This window comes from Buteo buteo, chromosome 1 (genome assembly GCF_964188355.1).
Source record: "Buteo buteo chromosome 1, bButBut1.hap1.1, whole genome shotgun sequence".
NCBI lineage: Eukaryota > Metazoa > Chordata > Aves > Accipitriformes > Accipitridae > Buteo > Buteo buteo.
This window is the reverse complement of record NC_134171.1, coordinates 76,437,132-76,452,668: the sequence shown is the minus strand read 5'-3', so window position 1 is coordinate 76,452,668 and position 15,537 is coordinate 76,437,132. Positions and strand designations below refer to the sequence as shown.

The following is a 15,537-nucleotide window of genomic DNA, read 5'->3' as shown; positions in this document are numbered from 1 at the left end:
GTGTACTTCCCCAAAACAAAGATGTGTTTTTACTTGTAAAATAGAGAAGTAGCAGCAAATGTGATTTCTTTCACTAGAATTTTGCTTTACCCTTTTTTCATTCCTTAGCGGCTTTATATAATAGTGTTTCTTTTTGATAATAGTGTTTATTTTCACTCTCCTATCTGTTTTTATTTTATTTTATTTTATTTTTACTCTGATCCCTTCATGTGCCTTGTGTTACAGGCTTTACCGAATAAAATATGAAGCAGATAATCTTGGAATTGAAGTTCTGAAATAGATACAATTGACTGATCTGTTGCTGATTATAATGCTTGTTTGTAATGTCATTTGATACATAACTATCTGGAATAGAGCTGTCGACTTACTGAATTATGTTTTCCCCAAAAAATGTATTTTCATCTGTTCCATAGATCAAGAGCTAAGAAAATGAGTTAGGAAAAAAAAGCCCAAACTCTTGTCCTTTTAAGATCTCTCTATTTTAAAGTCTAATGAATATGAATAACTATTTGTTGAATAATTTACATGGCAAAAGGCAGTGAAATTTGTAAAGTATTTTCAAGTATTGTTTGAAATACATACCACTTCCCTTTCATTACACTTTTTTTTTCTTGACTTGATTATGTTTTTTGCCCCTTGTGAAGTTACTGGGCAAATTCAGGTACAGGTTCCTGCATATTCATGCTGTTGTTATACACATGTTCAAAAAGATCAAGGGTTAGTAATCAGAAACTGAGATAACATTTAAGGAATGGTCAGCAGCTCCAAGGCTTTTTGTCGTTCACTCATCCCTGAGAGCAATGTCTGGTGCTCAGGCCCTTTCTCTCCACTTGTCCTGTTAGAGGAGATACCAGTACTTCTTTGCAACTGTGTGTGAATGTCAAGGGTCTCCCCGTACAGGTTTCACCTTCATTTAATCTTTTCTTGTCTTTAGTAGAATTGCTGATTACTCTTACTATTAATTTCTGTATTATCACTTTGTCAGTAGTATCTCTGAATCACTGTACTGATACTAGTGTTAGAAGGGTAAGCAAATTTTGTTGCCTAAAAAAAAAAAAAAGGTAAAAATTTCTTTGAATTTTCGTGTTGAAGGCTTTAAGTTTTTCGCTAGCTATTTTTCCTTCTCAGAGTTTCCAGAGGCAGAAAACAATTAAATAGACTATTCTGAGCACTTCAAACAGCTGTCTTCTAATTGAAAAGTTGAAATTTTAATCACCACTTAGTTGGAATCCTATTGCCAAACATCTGCTTCCCTTCAGTCAGTGGCACCTCTTGACCCTCCAGTGCACTTCGTGCATTCCCATCATACTGAACTCGATAGCCCTTCAGCTTAGAGCTCAGCACTGCTTTCCCTCATCTCACAAGGTGAGGATTGGGCCTCCAACTGTTGGGTTTCTTCAGTTCTGTGGTTGTCATACGGTGCCTTAGTAGACTGTGTGATCAGGCATCTCGGATTCATCATGAGTGTCACTGGATAAATGTTGTTGGAGTAACCTGAATGATGAAGCTTGTCTGGGGTAGACTCCAGCGTGTAGACTAGTGCCACCTGAAAAATATTTTGGCGTGAAGAAATACACATTTTATTTTATTGAACCTGCATTGATTCAATTGGTTCAACTATTGAATATGCAGGAACCTGCATATTAATAAGGTAATTATAGTGATGCTACTAATAATGGAATTTATCTAAAAAAATAAATGAACATACAAAGATTGTTTTCCATTAGATCACTGAACTGAATCAGTTTCCTTGGTAGTCACAAGGTGATAGAAAAACAAACTTCATACCCCAAGCACTAAAAATGTATTATACTGAAGATACAAGCATATCTGTAGCTCTCCAGAGGAAGAGAAAGGTGCCTCTTCTTTTGTGAGATGGAAGAAGGGAGAATCATTTTCATTTAGGGGTGAAAGATGGAACAGAATAACACTTAACAGCGTAGCTGCAGTCCTAGAGAACATACATGTATTTACTGACTTATGTAAGGTATTTAGTGTGAGTGGTTATGTATTATTTGCAGTATTTTAAAGCCTTGCAGCTCGAAGATAGAACCTTTGCTTTTCTCATCACTTCTGTTTTGCCCTCTGACTTGATTCTTTCCCAAAAGCTAAGTGCAGACTTCAGGCCCCCAAAAGTGTTTATGTCCTTCAACCTAACTACTGAAAATTGTTAAGCTGTGTCCCCTTAAAATCAGAGTTCTAAATCCTCATTTAGACATGGGGCCAAGACAGCGTATTTGAAGCACTGAGCAAGAGGTGTCAGTGGAAGTTGTGCACAGCAGTTCTGCAGTTAGTCCCTGGATATCCGAGTGTGTTCTCAGAGATTTCATTTTCTGAACTTACAGGTCACTTTTGAACATTCTATCCGTGAAATATAATTGAATGAAAAATGGCTGCAGGCATAGTTCTGGATTTTGAACTTTTGTCTAAATACAGAGGAATGGTATTGGGAGAGGCTTGGGGAAGGGTTTAAGATTATTGGCACCTGAAAGGAATCCTTTTTTTGTTATCTGGCAGCTTGTTAGTTTCTGTCCCTTTCCAGATAATTTATTACAGCAGCTATAATGGGTATTAATATTAGCCAGGCCCATCCTAAAAGCCTTGTGATGTATATGCCATCTTCTTCAAAACCTGTGTTAAGTAAATTAGTAATGTTTACCTCAAACTCATCTATGTCCTTGTTATCTGCATGGCTGGCTAGGGCTTTGATAGTTTTTAAGCAATTTTTGTTACATTGTATTTCAGCTTGCTCCTCCATTGCAAAAACTCCTTCTCTTTATGATTCCAGGTCTTACTCTAATTAAATGTTAGATACTGAAGCCATTTCATTTTTCCTGCTCAGTGTTTGACCTTACTTTTTAGCCTCCTTGGTCTGTAAATCTGCAACGGTGGTTTGTGCTGCATATTCCACGTGCTTTGTTTCCTGGTGAGATAAAGTTGTGCAGTGGAGTAGTTTCCATTTATAGCTTCAGGGCATTCCTTTTGCACAAATTGCTTGGACATGTGGGCAGATTGTGTTTGAGGCAAGATCTGAAGCTCAGACAGTTGTATTGTAGGGAGCTTGGGTGAAATCCAGGTCCTCCTTGATGTCAAAGAGAGTTTGGTCACTGTTTTCCATGAGCAAGGAATTCAGAGCATGATCTTCTTCACACTTTACTTGCTCCCATGATGCCTCTTCATTTATTCTTGGAGGGGTTATCAATTCATCATAATCCTACATGTAGAGTGTCTGAGAGAAGAACCGAAGACACTTGCAGATGAAAAACACTTCTAAGATTTACAAGGTTTTGCATCGGTTCTGAGAAATGAAAGATTTAATACTTATGGATAATGGAATATAGTTCTGTAATTTAGATGGACCCTTATTCTATCTTTGCTAAACAAATGTTATTTTAAAGTTAAACATATTTTGCCAATATCCATCGCTCTGACTGAATGACGGGGATCTTAGATTTAGAAAGGGCTTTTCATCCCAGTGGATTCCTGTTATGTTTGAGGTGGATCCCAGAGTGCCTTCACAAAGATTGCCGAGTATATAACCTTAGGTGTGTACGTCATTTACCACAGAATTGCAGCCGCTGCTGGCCTGAAATGTGGCAATTACTTAGCAGCGCGCGTAATACTCTGCAGCATTTTATGAAAAGGAAGTGAAGAATATTTTTCGGTTTTCAGTTGAACTGGCTGGTAGGTGAGGGATGGTGATTAAACAACAGAATGTACTGTAGTTACAGTGCTAGAATTTGGGCAAAGCAGCAAGTTTAGTGGTAACTACTATGCTTTTGAAAAAGGGTTGTGGCATTTGGAGTGATGGCAGATGGTCAGAAGTAGCATCTTACCTGAAGGTTAGGCTCACTGGGGCAGGGTGACTTTTGGTGAAGTTGTTACGCTTTTGAGCACTCTTCCAGAGTGATTTGAAAGACTTACCAGGGCTGATGGGATATCACATCTGAGGAAGGGGACATCACATAATCATCACTGTTGTTTTTGGAGAGGCACGTTTTTCTTTACAAGACTGCTAATACTGAGTACACCTAACTCCACTGGAGCTTTAAGGCCTGACAGCATCATGTTACCAACCTCTGAATGCTAGCTTGGGAGGTGCTTAAATTGACTTTGATAACCTGTATTAAACTTGTGCTAAAGCTTTGTATGCTGTTATGCTAAAACATTGCTACAGTGGGAGGCCTTGGAGCTAGGGAGCTAGAGTGGCTCTTGAGTCTTGTGATTAAAAAATAAGATGGAGTCTAGGAATTCCTCACTGTTAGAATGAGTGACATGTGCCTATGCATGGCTATGTGTGTGTTCTTTGAGATTATAAAACTCAAATGTGTGCTGCTGAGCAAAGGGATGATAGGAGGGAACTTGTATTGAGCTGCTGTGGCAGGGAGCTGCAAAGACTGTTCATTATGTGTGTCAGATACTGAGCAATTGTGCAACGTTGTAAAGCACTGCAGAGATCATATGGATCCATGCATTGTTCAGCAGCTGCAATTGGGTAGTTGTCAAATGACACTAAATTTTTAGTAGGATCGGTGTTGACAAGAGATAAAAGACTGTTGCTTTTTCTGTTTTGATCTTGAACGAGATTATTGTATAATAATACGCTATTATATAAAGATAAGGAAGATAGATGGGCAAATCTTCCAGCAACAGAAACACAAGAAGGGGAATTTGGCTGTGTGAAATGATGTTGTAGGTTGTGTTTGCATACATGCTGCTTTCTCTGTGATAAGGCTTGGAGAGTTCTGCACAGACAGCTCTTTCTGTACCTAACATAATGGAAAACTGCCCTTAGAATAGTCTGCTTCTGTTTTCTCTGTGCTGGAATTTGGTTCTAGACATGGAGTTATGTCTAAGTGACATGAAGCCTTACTGTAAAGAGTTGTGGGCCAGGCACTAAATGGAGAGACTGAGCATCTATGTTTTCTCTTCAGGCTGCAGATCTTTCTGACAGAGTGTTGGCAGCAGCACCTAGTTGGTCTCAGAGTGAGTTGAGGAACAGTATAGGCATCTGGAAATGCCAGTGTTAAGCAGAAGTGACAGCTAGACATACATCCACGTCAGGGATGTTTTGCTCTGTTGTGCTGCCTGGTGTAGTGGTGTAGCAGGAGTGTGTTTATGGTGGGAGAAATGCTTTCAGACGCCTGGTGATCTGAGGCTTTGAAGTTTTCAGAGGCTGTAGCAGCAGGTAGTTCTCCAGGGACACAGCTGGGTGCCTTGCAGGTGGTGTTACAACAGCCTTGTGCATGATACATAATAGCTGAGCCTTTTCTGCTCATGCTGAGTAGTATATTAGTTGTGGGGTAAAATTTCCTGAGGGCTTGAATTGCTTTATTGGTCCTGACGAATTTTCTGTTTTGTTGGGCTTTTTTGGAATCAAAACATATTCTTGACAGATCATTTAATAAATTGATACAGTTAAAATTGATTATGTTTTTCCTTTTGGGAGGTGTGTGTTCTTCACAAATACAGAAAAAGAATTCACACTCCTTGATTGCTTTCTTTTATGATCAGGAGGTGTATGTGTTATATACACCCTGTAGCGGTATTATAAAACCACTGTATTTACAGTGTAAGGTGTATATAATAGCCTAGGGGAACAGAAAGTTTTCCTACTCAAGTCTTAGAAGTCACCTTTCCAGCACCAGTAGTGTGCTAGAGCTTTGTCTCTCTTGCTGTGAATTACACCTCGTTAGTGGTTTGGGATTTCTTCTTGCTTTTTGTCTCTAAGTGGATAAATGCAAAGGGAAAAACTGAGACATGTAGTAAGAGTATGATCCTCCTCCCATTGTTCTCAGTGGTGAAAACCTTTTAAAACACATGAACACCTAGGCAACCTGAAAGGATCCTAACTATAAAAGAATCAGAATGGTCTTGGTGTATCTCCTGGAGTGATGATGCTAGCTAGCTAGGCTACTATGTTCATCCTTAACTTGCACAATCATGTAGCAGGATAGGCACTTAATAATACGCCTTTTATCTCTGATATCTAATGATGATAGTGATGCATGTTTTGAATGTGTTTGTTTAGCTTCATCCTTTGGAGTTGTGTATTCTTCATATTCACTGTTACTCACATGGCTTTTGGTAGTGTGGGCTCTCTTAACATCTCATTAATTTTCCATCTGCTGTAGAACTCATTTCTCCCATGAGGTATATAATATTATCTTACAAAAGTTCTACATCTTCCAAATCCCAGTGATGCAGACTTCCCTTGTGTTTTTTTATTTTACCGAAACTGGGTTTAACTTTGTCTTGATCTTTAGTTGTTTTTCTAGTCTTGGTGATCCTAATCCAGTTTGTGACTAAGGCAAACTTCGGAAAACTGTTGATGAACAATAGTCATTTTGGATACTTAACGCAAGAGCATAATTTTGTTGAAAAGTGTCTGGAATCTTTCTAAAATAACTTAGGTTCATGTGCTTCAGTAATACAGAAGAGCTGTTTTGAATCCTGTGTTTGTTTTGACTACAGTAGATTGTTCCTTCTCTATAATCCAGGAATGGTTCTTACTTCGTCTATTTAGACGTAAAAATCAGATCATTAATCACTGAGGTAGCTGTAATTACCTGTGAACTTTTTCCTTCAGTGAGATCCCTCTTCTGGATTAAGTATGAAAATACGGAAAGAATGCTTAAAAGACAAATAACATCCTTTATTTTCCTCTTGCACTTTTATTGGTATACTCAGAGTGGGTGGATTGCTTATTAATGAAAGCAGATTTGGGTAGTTCAGTGACCTGGTCTTGGCACTGTTGAAGGCGGCAGTGATATTTTGCCATTAACTTTAATGGAAGTAGAGTTGAAGCTCTTATTTGAGATTTCAAAAGTCGTTAAATTTAATACTGTTATGGGCTGGATATTTTACTATCATTTGGCTGGCTCCTTCAGTTTTTGCACTTCTGTGTCTAAGTGGTGGTGGTTGTTTGAATCTGTGAATGCATGCCTTATAGTTGGGTTTTGTTTATTCAGTGAGCAAATGTTTTCCCTATTGAAGTGAAGCCCTTGCCAAAGGTCATCTGTTAGCTACAGTTACAGATCTTAGTGGGTAGTAAAATCTCAGTCCCACGAGAAATTCTTCCACCTTTTTCTTCTAGTATTATGTACAGTCAGTTTACACTGCTCAAAAAAATACAACAGTCTCTTCAGTAACTTACTAATAACATTGTGTGTTTTCACTGTGTATTCACCAATTTTATGTGCAAGGAAACAGCTATTACAGAACTATGTAAGAAACTATTTTTTCCCTTATTCATTGTAGGAAGTTAGTTGGCATGGAAAAAATACTCATTATAATATATCCTGAGGAAGGCTGGCTGCGTTTGAGTTGTCCCTTATGCATGGAAATTTTACTTAGTGTGCTTTCGTATAGTAAACATAATTTAAAATGAAGATCTGTAGTTTTGATGCTAAGAGTTGATCTTTCATGTTGCATGGAGTAGTTAATTAATCCAGTGGCCTAACCCTTGTGTACATGGACTGTGTCTAAAGTAGAAGTACACATTTAAGACTGTTTTGATGTGTAGCATCTGTAGATGACACAGTAAAGAAATGGAGATGGCAGATACGGTAGGGATTATTGTATTTCTCACCCTTGTAGCTTCTCTGTGGCATGAGAGAGACCTGGAAATCGCATCTGCATCTTTTAATACCTACATTAAAAAAAAAAAAAAAAAAAAAAAAGGGGGTGGCCATATGCTTTCTTGCTTGTCTTCAGTTTATGATAAGTTGTCATCAGAGCTGAATTAAAAGCACACGGGTAAAGATCCAGAAGTGCATCATACTGCTACTGCTCTAATTTTGCCAGATGCGTGAATTACTTGGGAAGAACTGCATTAAAACCTCCAGACTCACCAGCTCTACACCCGCGGAATCAAACACCACTTCGCCAATACAGCTTGTTGTTCTTACTTCCTTACCTTGTATTCAGGCTCCCTCCCCCAGGTCCAACAGTGTACAAACCACTCATACCCACAAATGAATTAGAGATTTCAAAGTGTCTGACTAGCTCGTGCAGTGGTCCACCTAGCTGAATACCTCAGTGGCAGATAGTTGGTCAGATATTAATGTCTTGCCGATGGAAAATACCAGAACCCACGAGAAGGGAATACTAATCTGTGTAGGTATGTGTGTGGTCTATGTATTCTAGTGAGGCTGTTGATTAAAGAAATTGCATCTCTCTGAATGTTAAAATGTTAGTATTGTTATATTGCAGGAAAAATCTGTTTCTCTGTTCTGAATTTTAGCTGTATATCTGACACTTTTTGAGTGATTTCACTTACTCCCCTCTGACTTTTTTAGGTTGAGTTTGGGTATGGGCTGATAGGATCCTCAGAAGGAGTTTATACCGCTGCTTTTGTTTTTTTCTCTAGTCTTCAAGAGAACATTTAAATAGAGTGGTAGTTAAATGATCTTCAAGTCTGGCTTTCCACACAGATTAGTAAATGGCAGTTGGTCACTTCCCCCCCCTTTTTTTTCCGTTCAGAGAAATAGAAAAATACAATTGTAAAATAGGGTGGCTTAGGAAGAGTGCCCATGACTTTTTAAAAACCTTTCAAATCACCAGCTTTTATACTGAAACACTAACATTTGCTTATAATAATCTTTTCTGTGTTCTTACCTCAGAATATAAGATTTCTAGCTGTTTGCTGCTTACCTTGCTTCAATTTTGACAATTAATGCCCAGAGTTGCAAAATCTGTGTTCATCTGTCAGAGTTCAACATGTAGGTCCTAGCTTCCCTATCATATAGGCCTTACTACAAGTCCTTCATCTCTGCAACCCATAAGGACTTATTGGCTTTTTTTTCATTACCGCTGTGTAGTTGACAGTGGAAAATACCTGCTGTACCTGTAAGTCTTACTGAATTAAAATTAGTTGATTTGCACAGGTATAATGTACTGTGGTGTCAAAGCAGTACCTTGTCAATGGAGTGTAGATTCTTTCTCTTTTTCCTTTTCTCCTGTTAAAATATTTCTGAAAGCTGACAGAGACTCTGTCAAAAGGTTTCAAGGCAAAAAGGTGTAATTTGTTTGGAATGTAATGAATAATTATGCAGACAAAAATTGTACAACTACACTGAGAGATTTGCTCAGGAGAAGAAACTACAACTTGTTTTGTGGGCTCTACTGTGTGTGCATGACAGTGTGTGTCATTTTGAAAAGGCTTGCTCTGGTAAAAATTGGGTAACCGATACAGATATTTAGGACATCAATACATTAGCTTCAAAGAGTACATCTCAGGTGATCAGCGGACCTCCTGGTCAGTTACTTATTTGCAGAAAGTGGTTTATTGATGCTCAGGGGGAAGGATGTTATGAGGTAGCTTTCTTCAGATGCTGAGTGAAGGCTGTTAAGTGCAGTGCAGCCAATACGTGCATGTATCAGTAGAAAATTATAAACAAAACCGGAATAGCGATCACAGAAGTTTACGACTGAGTAACTTTTATTTTCTGGCTCATTTTGAAAGAGTCTTTTGGAGGTTTGTCATAGGAGCCTGTCTCTGGCTTGACTGACTTATACAGTCCAGCTGAACTCAGTGGGCCGCTTTGGGTGTGCAGAGAGAGTAATGGCTTTTATTGATAGATGGCAGCGTGTCTGCAAATGATCATTTCTGTATCCTAGGTCTGTCCACCTGGTCCCAGCATTCCAGATCTCGACATCGGAGGACTTCATGTTCCAGACATGAAGATCGAAAACCTTCTGAGGTATTTCTGGAATTTGATTTGCATTTTGTTACATCTATCAAATACAAAGCTGTATACATGTTCTAGTAATGGATCCATTTCTTCAGATTTACATTTTCTTTTCTTTTTGCTACATTTTAGCTGGCACCTGCCCTCCACCCCCCCTTCTTACCAGGAGATTAGGGAGTTCAGCTGTTGGCACAGGCACTGCCAGCACCAGTTTCGATCTGTGAATTTTGTTAGTCTGAGACTCATTCAACATAACTGCTGAGTCTTTCTTCTAGTATTTTAGACATGAGGGTTTATTTGTAGCTTGATTTGTGAACAGTGAAAATTTACATTAGGTGCATTTATTTCATAGTATGTATTGGGTCTTGGTATGTGATCTTTGTTAAAGTGCTTGTCAAACTAGAAATCTGCTTCCTGACAGGTCTGTCTTGTGTAGTGCTTTGAGGAAATTTATCAAGGGAGATAGAAATCTTTGAACTTTCCAGGATGGATCAATTGTTAGTAACACATAAATGCGATCCAGTTCTTTGGAAATACTCTTGCTGAATCTCGCCTGTCTTCAGGCAAATACTACACTGCGGACTTTGGAGAGGTTGCAAAGAAAGCGTTAGCTTTGGGAGATGGAATTTCTTCATTTAACATATTTGCCCAATACATGTGTTTCTGATGCATTAGTGAGTGATTGATGTTGAGAAAAAACTTGCTTTATTAATCTCCCCAATGACAGTATACCCAAGTCCCAGAGAAGAGTTTTCACAAGAATCCCATTCATTGTTCAGTGTGAACTACATCTAGTACTGGTGGTTTCCAGCCTTTTTTGATTGTCGGCTGTTAAAGACCTTTTTTTGTTTTTTGTGGAGACCCCTGGTGAATTTATTCTTGCTGGTGATAGGCTTGATTTCCTTACTTACCTTTTGTACCTCCTTTGGAAGTAGCCCTTTAGTTTTGAGAACTACCTCATGAAAAGGTATCAAGAAATAATCCAAGATAATTAGGAATCTTGTTGTTTTTTATGTGCTTCTGTGTTTTCCTCTCCCTTTCCTTGCATTTGTTGTCAGAATCTTTGCAATTTTGTGCTGTTCTCTCTTGTTTTCTCAGCCTGGATGGACTTCTCATATACTTTCTTTTAGCTTTGTTCCACAGTCTTTTACCCCTCTTGCTCCCTCCCTCCATTTGCATTGTTTCTGCTCACCACAGCACACTATGCTGATGATAAGTGTGCTGGCAGAAAAGTGACACTTGCTGAACTCCCCGGGTGAAATCCTGGTCTCACTGAAGTTGGTGGCAAAATTCCCATTGACTTCAGCGTGGCCAGGGTTTCACCCTTTAGCTTTGAAGTGTTCAGTGCTTCTGAGAGCCAGCACTTCTGTAAGCTCTGCTTTGCTCCAGGCAGTCTGATTGAATCAGAAATTAGAGCAGAAAGAATGGTGTCACAGGGCCACTGGCCTGGGAAGGAGTTTCTTGGCTGTCAGGTGCTGCATTAGCTTTGCTTCTGAGGGATTTCTGCGACAAATTTATCTGAGAGCCTGAGTTACTTTGGCTCTCACATTGAGCAAGTTTTGCGTCCCATTTTATATTTTTAGTCTTCTTTTCATTTGATGTTTGATTGCCTTAATTCAAATCACTTAGAAGTGCAGAATCCCCTGGCCAGCTGTGCTTGTTTGTTTTGTGAGCCAGTTTACTTTGTGGCTTATTTCTCATTTCTTGATTGGAGCCTCACAGGACTTGTAATTGGATTGTTTAAAACATTCCATTACATTTCATTACTTGCATTCACCCTTTCCTTCATATGGTAATATTATTCGTTATTTTTTAATGTTGGCAGTTTTTCTGAACATGTCAAGACAAGTGTTAAGAGAAATGTCATGATTTTATGCTATTTTTGTCACAAAACCAGAGTGGAAACAAACATACTGAGACAGAAGTGTGGTAGTATGTATGTGTGTTGGGAAGGAGGAGAGGTTTCAAGATGTGCAGTGTGGTAAGGCAAATCATGCTTTGAAATATTCTCAGAAGTATAATTAACCATCAGGTTCACTGTTCCCCTAAAATACTTCCCCAAAATCGTAGGGAATCTATTGAGATTTCAGGTGTGTGAGTAGTGTATGACAGAAATTGCTGTCCTGGGGAGGCCTGCCTAATTAGCACTCTGTATAGACCTGGTTCTTCCTCAGCCATATGCAGCAGTTGGTGGGAGCTCACGTAAAACAGTGTGGTTTGGGACTGGGAGGTTGTGTCACTTTGCCCACCCCCCCACCCCACCCCCCCTTAGCAGCCCAATAAGAGAATGTAGGAGCACTGCCCTGGTAATCCGTCTTTTCCTTTGTAACTGTGCGATGTGGATCTGGGTGGATGTCCACCACAAACTGAGAAGTCTGCAGGGAAACTTCTCTTAAGACGTTACCTATCTTCTTCTTGTCCTGGTGGTGCTTATTTTCTGTCACCTGGTTGCTTTTTAACCCTTTCTTTTGAACGTGGCATTGAGTAGTTAAAAATTTGTGGTTGTGGGGTGAGTGCAGTTGCTGTAGTCTGCAGCAGCCTTGCCTTACAGGGAGAGCAGTGTGGGGAGAGCTGGAAGACACGTAAACAAGTGCAGGCTTGTAGTTCTGATGTCTGTGATAGCACCCTTTGCTTTCTGCAGTGTTGATAGGCAGTGGCCAACCAGGCTGAAGCTGCCACAACAGTACCACAGCATGCCCGCTACAAGAGTGAATCCCTTTTTATTTCGTTCTATGGCTTGTTGAAGACAGCATCGCTGCTTGTTCATGGCTGCTAACCCAAAAGTTGCCAAACATCCTGCTCATTTTAGAGGTGGATGCCTTTACAAAGGCAAAGTAAAATTACAGCTGTGATGCAGAGGTGTCTGTAGCTGATCGAATAACAACCACCTGTACTGAACAGGGAGCTGCCACCAGAATTCCAGTTTGGGTCTTATTTTATTTGATCTTTTGGGTTATTATTTGAAATACTTGCACAAAGAGTCATCTCCTTAGAATTTCCTCTTGCAGCTGGTCATGGTAAAGTCACGCCTTGATTTCTACCACAGGGAATTTGTAGAATGTCTTTGGATTAGTCAGAGCTCCAATAATTAAAAAAAAACACACAAAACCAACCAAAAAACCTTGGAGCAAAAATGAGTCTTCCTTGTGCTGCTGTTTTAAGACTCAAAGCTCCTGCAGCTTTTATTGCAGCCAAGACAGAGGTAAAAGCGGGTAGCACCTTTTAGCATTATGTCTGTAGTGCAGGGGGGAGTGCCAGGGCTTGTAGTGGAGTTAGCTGGAAGTCATTCTGTCAGTATTTGCACCCTCAGCCACCCCTTTCCCTGCAATGGAGCTAAACATCGGTCCTGCAGTGGGCTGGGTTAGTTCATTGTTGATACAGTGACCTTGTTACACACTGTGCTCCATGGTTACCCTGAAGCTGTGAATCATAGAGTGTAAATATCAAATGTCAGTGTCTCTATTTTTCTCTCTTGGTCACTCTCTTTGCAGGTGTTCAGAACGGACCTGATCACTGCCATGAAGTTACATGACTCCTTCCAGCTGAACCCTGATGAATACTATGTGCTGGCAGACCCCTGGAGGCAGGAGTGGGAAAAGGGAGTTCAGGTGCCAGTTAGCCCAGGGACCATCCCAGAACCAGTAGCCAGGTATAGTTTGGAGGAATGTAAACAAATACACATACGTTTATGCTAGCAGCTTATGTCTACATTGCCTTGGCTTCTTGAGCTTTATTCCACAGTGTCTAGCTAGAAAGCTCTCGGTTCTCGGAGACGAAGAGCAACCTGCCTCAGCTTTTTGAATGGTCGGAGAGGTCAAGAGTCAGGCCTGTTCTGCCTGCGTGTTGAAATACGAATGTCAGAGAATAAGTTTTGGCATTACATTAGGATGGAGTGTGATGACAGAACCTTAAAAATAGCTTCTGTTTTTCAGCCCAGACTTGACCTCATTCAGCATTGCTGGGAGAGCCTTTGTCTGATGCTTCTTGTGTTTAGTTCCAAGCCATAGGTTCCTTTCAAGGAACAGTTAAGACAAGCCAGATTTAAGGGCTAGAGAAAAGACAGCATTTATTTTGGTTTCACGTTATTTTTTTGGTTGTTTCATTTACTAACTTAGGAAATGGTTTGTTGTACAACATTTCAGCTGCTTTAAGAACCATCCAGATGTCCATGTAACTAAAATACATTAATGTGAGATTGTCTAGCTTTTATCCAAGAAACCCATATTTTCCTTACCTTGTTTGTTACGCTTAGATATTGTTTTCTGTCTCAAATTAAACAGTACAGTTGTAAGGGCAGGAGTGTGTTGTGGCCCTTTTATGCTTAGTTGGGATTGGAGTTGGAGAAAGTGAGAAGAACAAGGATTACTGCCATTTAATCATACTAGATCTCTTTGAGTAAGTCCAGGCTGGCCCATAAGGCGTTACCAAATGACCCACCAGTGCTGGTGGGTTCAGAACAGCCCAAACTGATATACAGCAGAAAATTCTGTGTGACACTACACTGCTTCTGTTAGGTCTGCATCTGCCAGCTTTAACCTTGGAGTAGGCGGACTACAGGAATGTTTGTTAGCGCTTTCTGTGTCCTGTGCACCAATCTGCAGGCGGCTGCGCAGCCCTACTAGGTCTGTACAATGAGGAACTTACCCACACATCAGGTAAACCCTTTCCTTCCTTCTCCTTCTGAAGGATTGGGCCGGGAGATCCAAGGAGAACTTGGCATTTTCCTCTCTGCTGTGCAGTTTAGAACATGGGAGCGTGTCTTTTCCCTGCAGTGCTGGTAGCCTGCTTCACACTGACCTCACCCAGTCCCTGCATAAATAAACACACATTGTATCTGTGTGCTCACATTGTCTTCTCCTCACTGCTTTGTCTTTCAAGCACCTCTCAAGGCTGCAGGAGGGTCAGGAGACCTGTGGACTTTAGCAGAGGGAGACCTTCTGGGGGATCCCCACCCCATATCTTACAGGGAGGTGGTTTGGTGTCTGCATCAGATCCAGGTACTCACTTAAGAGAGAGCTTTTCTCTGCCAATCGCCAACAGAGATGTTGCTCCATACTTAAGATACTAAAGGAGATGGGGAAAGAAGGCACCCACAGTTGTGGGTATCAGCTCAGGAGGCACCACTCTTTTTTTAGTTGCTGAGCTGTCTTGTATAGTCCTACTGGTGAGTTTCTGTTGGTCAGAGAGGCCCTCTGATGCCTGATTATTATCCTGTTTGCTCCCTCACAAAACACTTGGGGAGCCCTGTGGTGGTGCTGGAGTGCTGGAACTGTTCTGTGCTTAACTTTGGGAGGGGAGGGAGATGTTCTGTAAATTGAATCGGCAGCAGTCAAATAGTCGCTGGTGTAGAACAGAAGCAAAATACAGTACAGATAGCTGATGCTGTTGAGGTACATAATAGAGAATAAAATATTTTAGTCTTGTAGTGACTGGTCAGGGCAGCAAGAGTAGGTTCAGAGGGGTGGGGAAAGGAGCAAGTCTGTGTGGTGATTCAGTGAAAGCATGCAGTCAGATGGATAATCCAGTTGAATGTGCTTTTTGGTACATAGTAAGTGTTGCTTTTTTTACTTCTTTCTATCACAGAAATAAAGAGATGAAGGTGGATTGTTTTGAAGCCAAACTACCTGTGTTTATTTCTTCTGTGCCACTGCAGTGGTATTTAGACAGCGTGTGCAGGGTGCTGCCCAGAGGTTATGATTTCTGCATGGAGGGCTACTCGGGAAGGAATTTATGGTACAGAAGATTCGGAGAGCAGTGTCCCATTTCAAGTAAATTCTCTGTGAGATGTAGTGGTCTGTAATATTTTAATACTGTACAGTATAACCAGGAACAGTTTGAGCAGTAT

General features: G+C 40.3%; 1 protein-coding gene across 11 annotated transcripts in view; it reads left to right on the top strand.

Annotated features, from left to right (window-relative positions):
* The window catches only part of JADE1 (jade family PHD finger 1), a 46,278-nt gene that overhangs the window by 11,878 nt on the left and 18,863 nt on the right, over positions 1–15,537 (top strand). For 8 of the 11 annotated variants that reach the window (XM_075036536.1, XM_075036567.1, XM_075036517.1 and 5 more), the window contains exons 3-4: positions 9,622–9,704; positions 13,184–13,341. In XM_075036536.1, coding sequence (XP_074892637.1) covers positions 9,622–9,704; positions 13,184–13,341 — 241 coding nt within the window. The remainder of the gene's footprint in view (positions 1–9,621; positions 9,705–13,183; positions 13,342–15,537) is intronic. The other 3 variants (XM_075036593.1, XM_075036584.1, XM_075036602.1) reach the window with 1 other exon arrangement.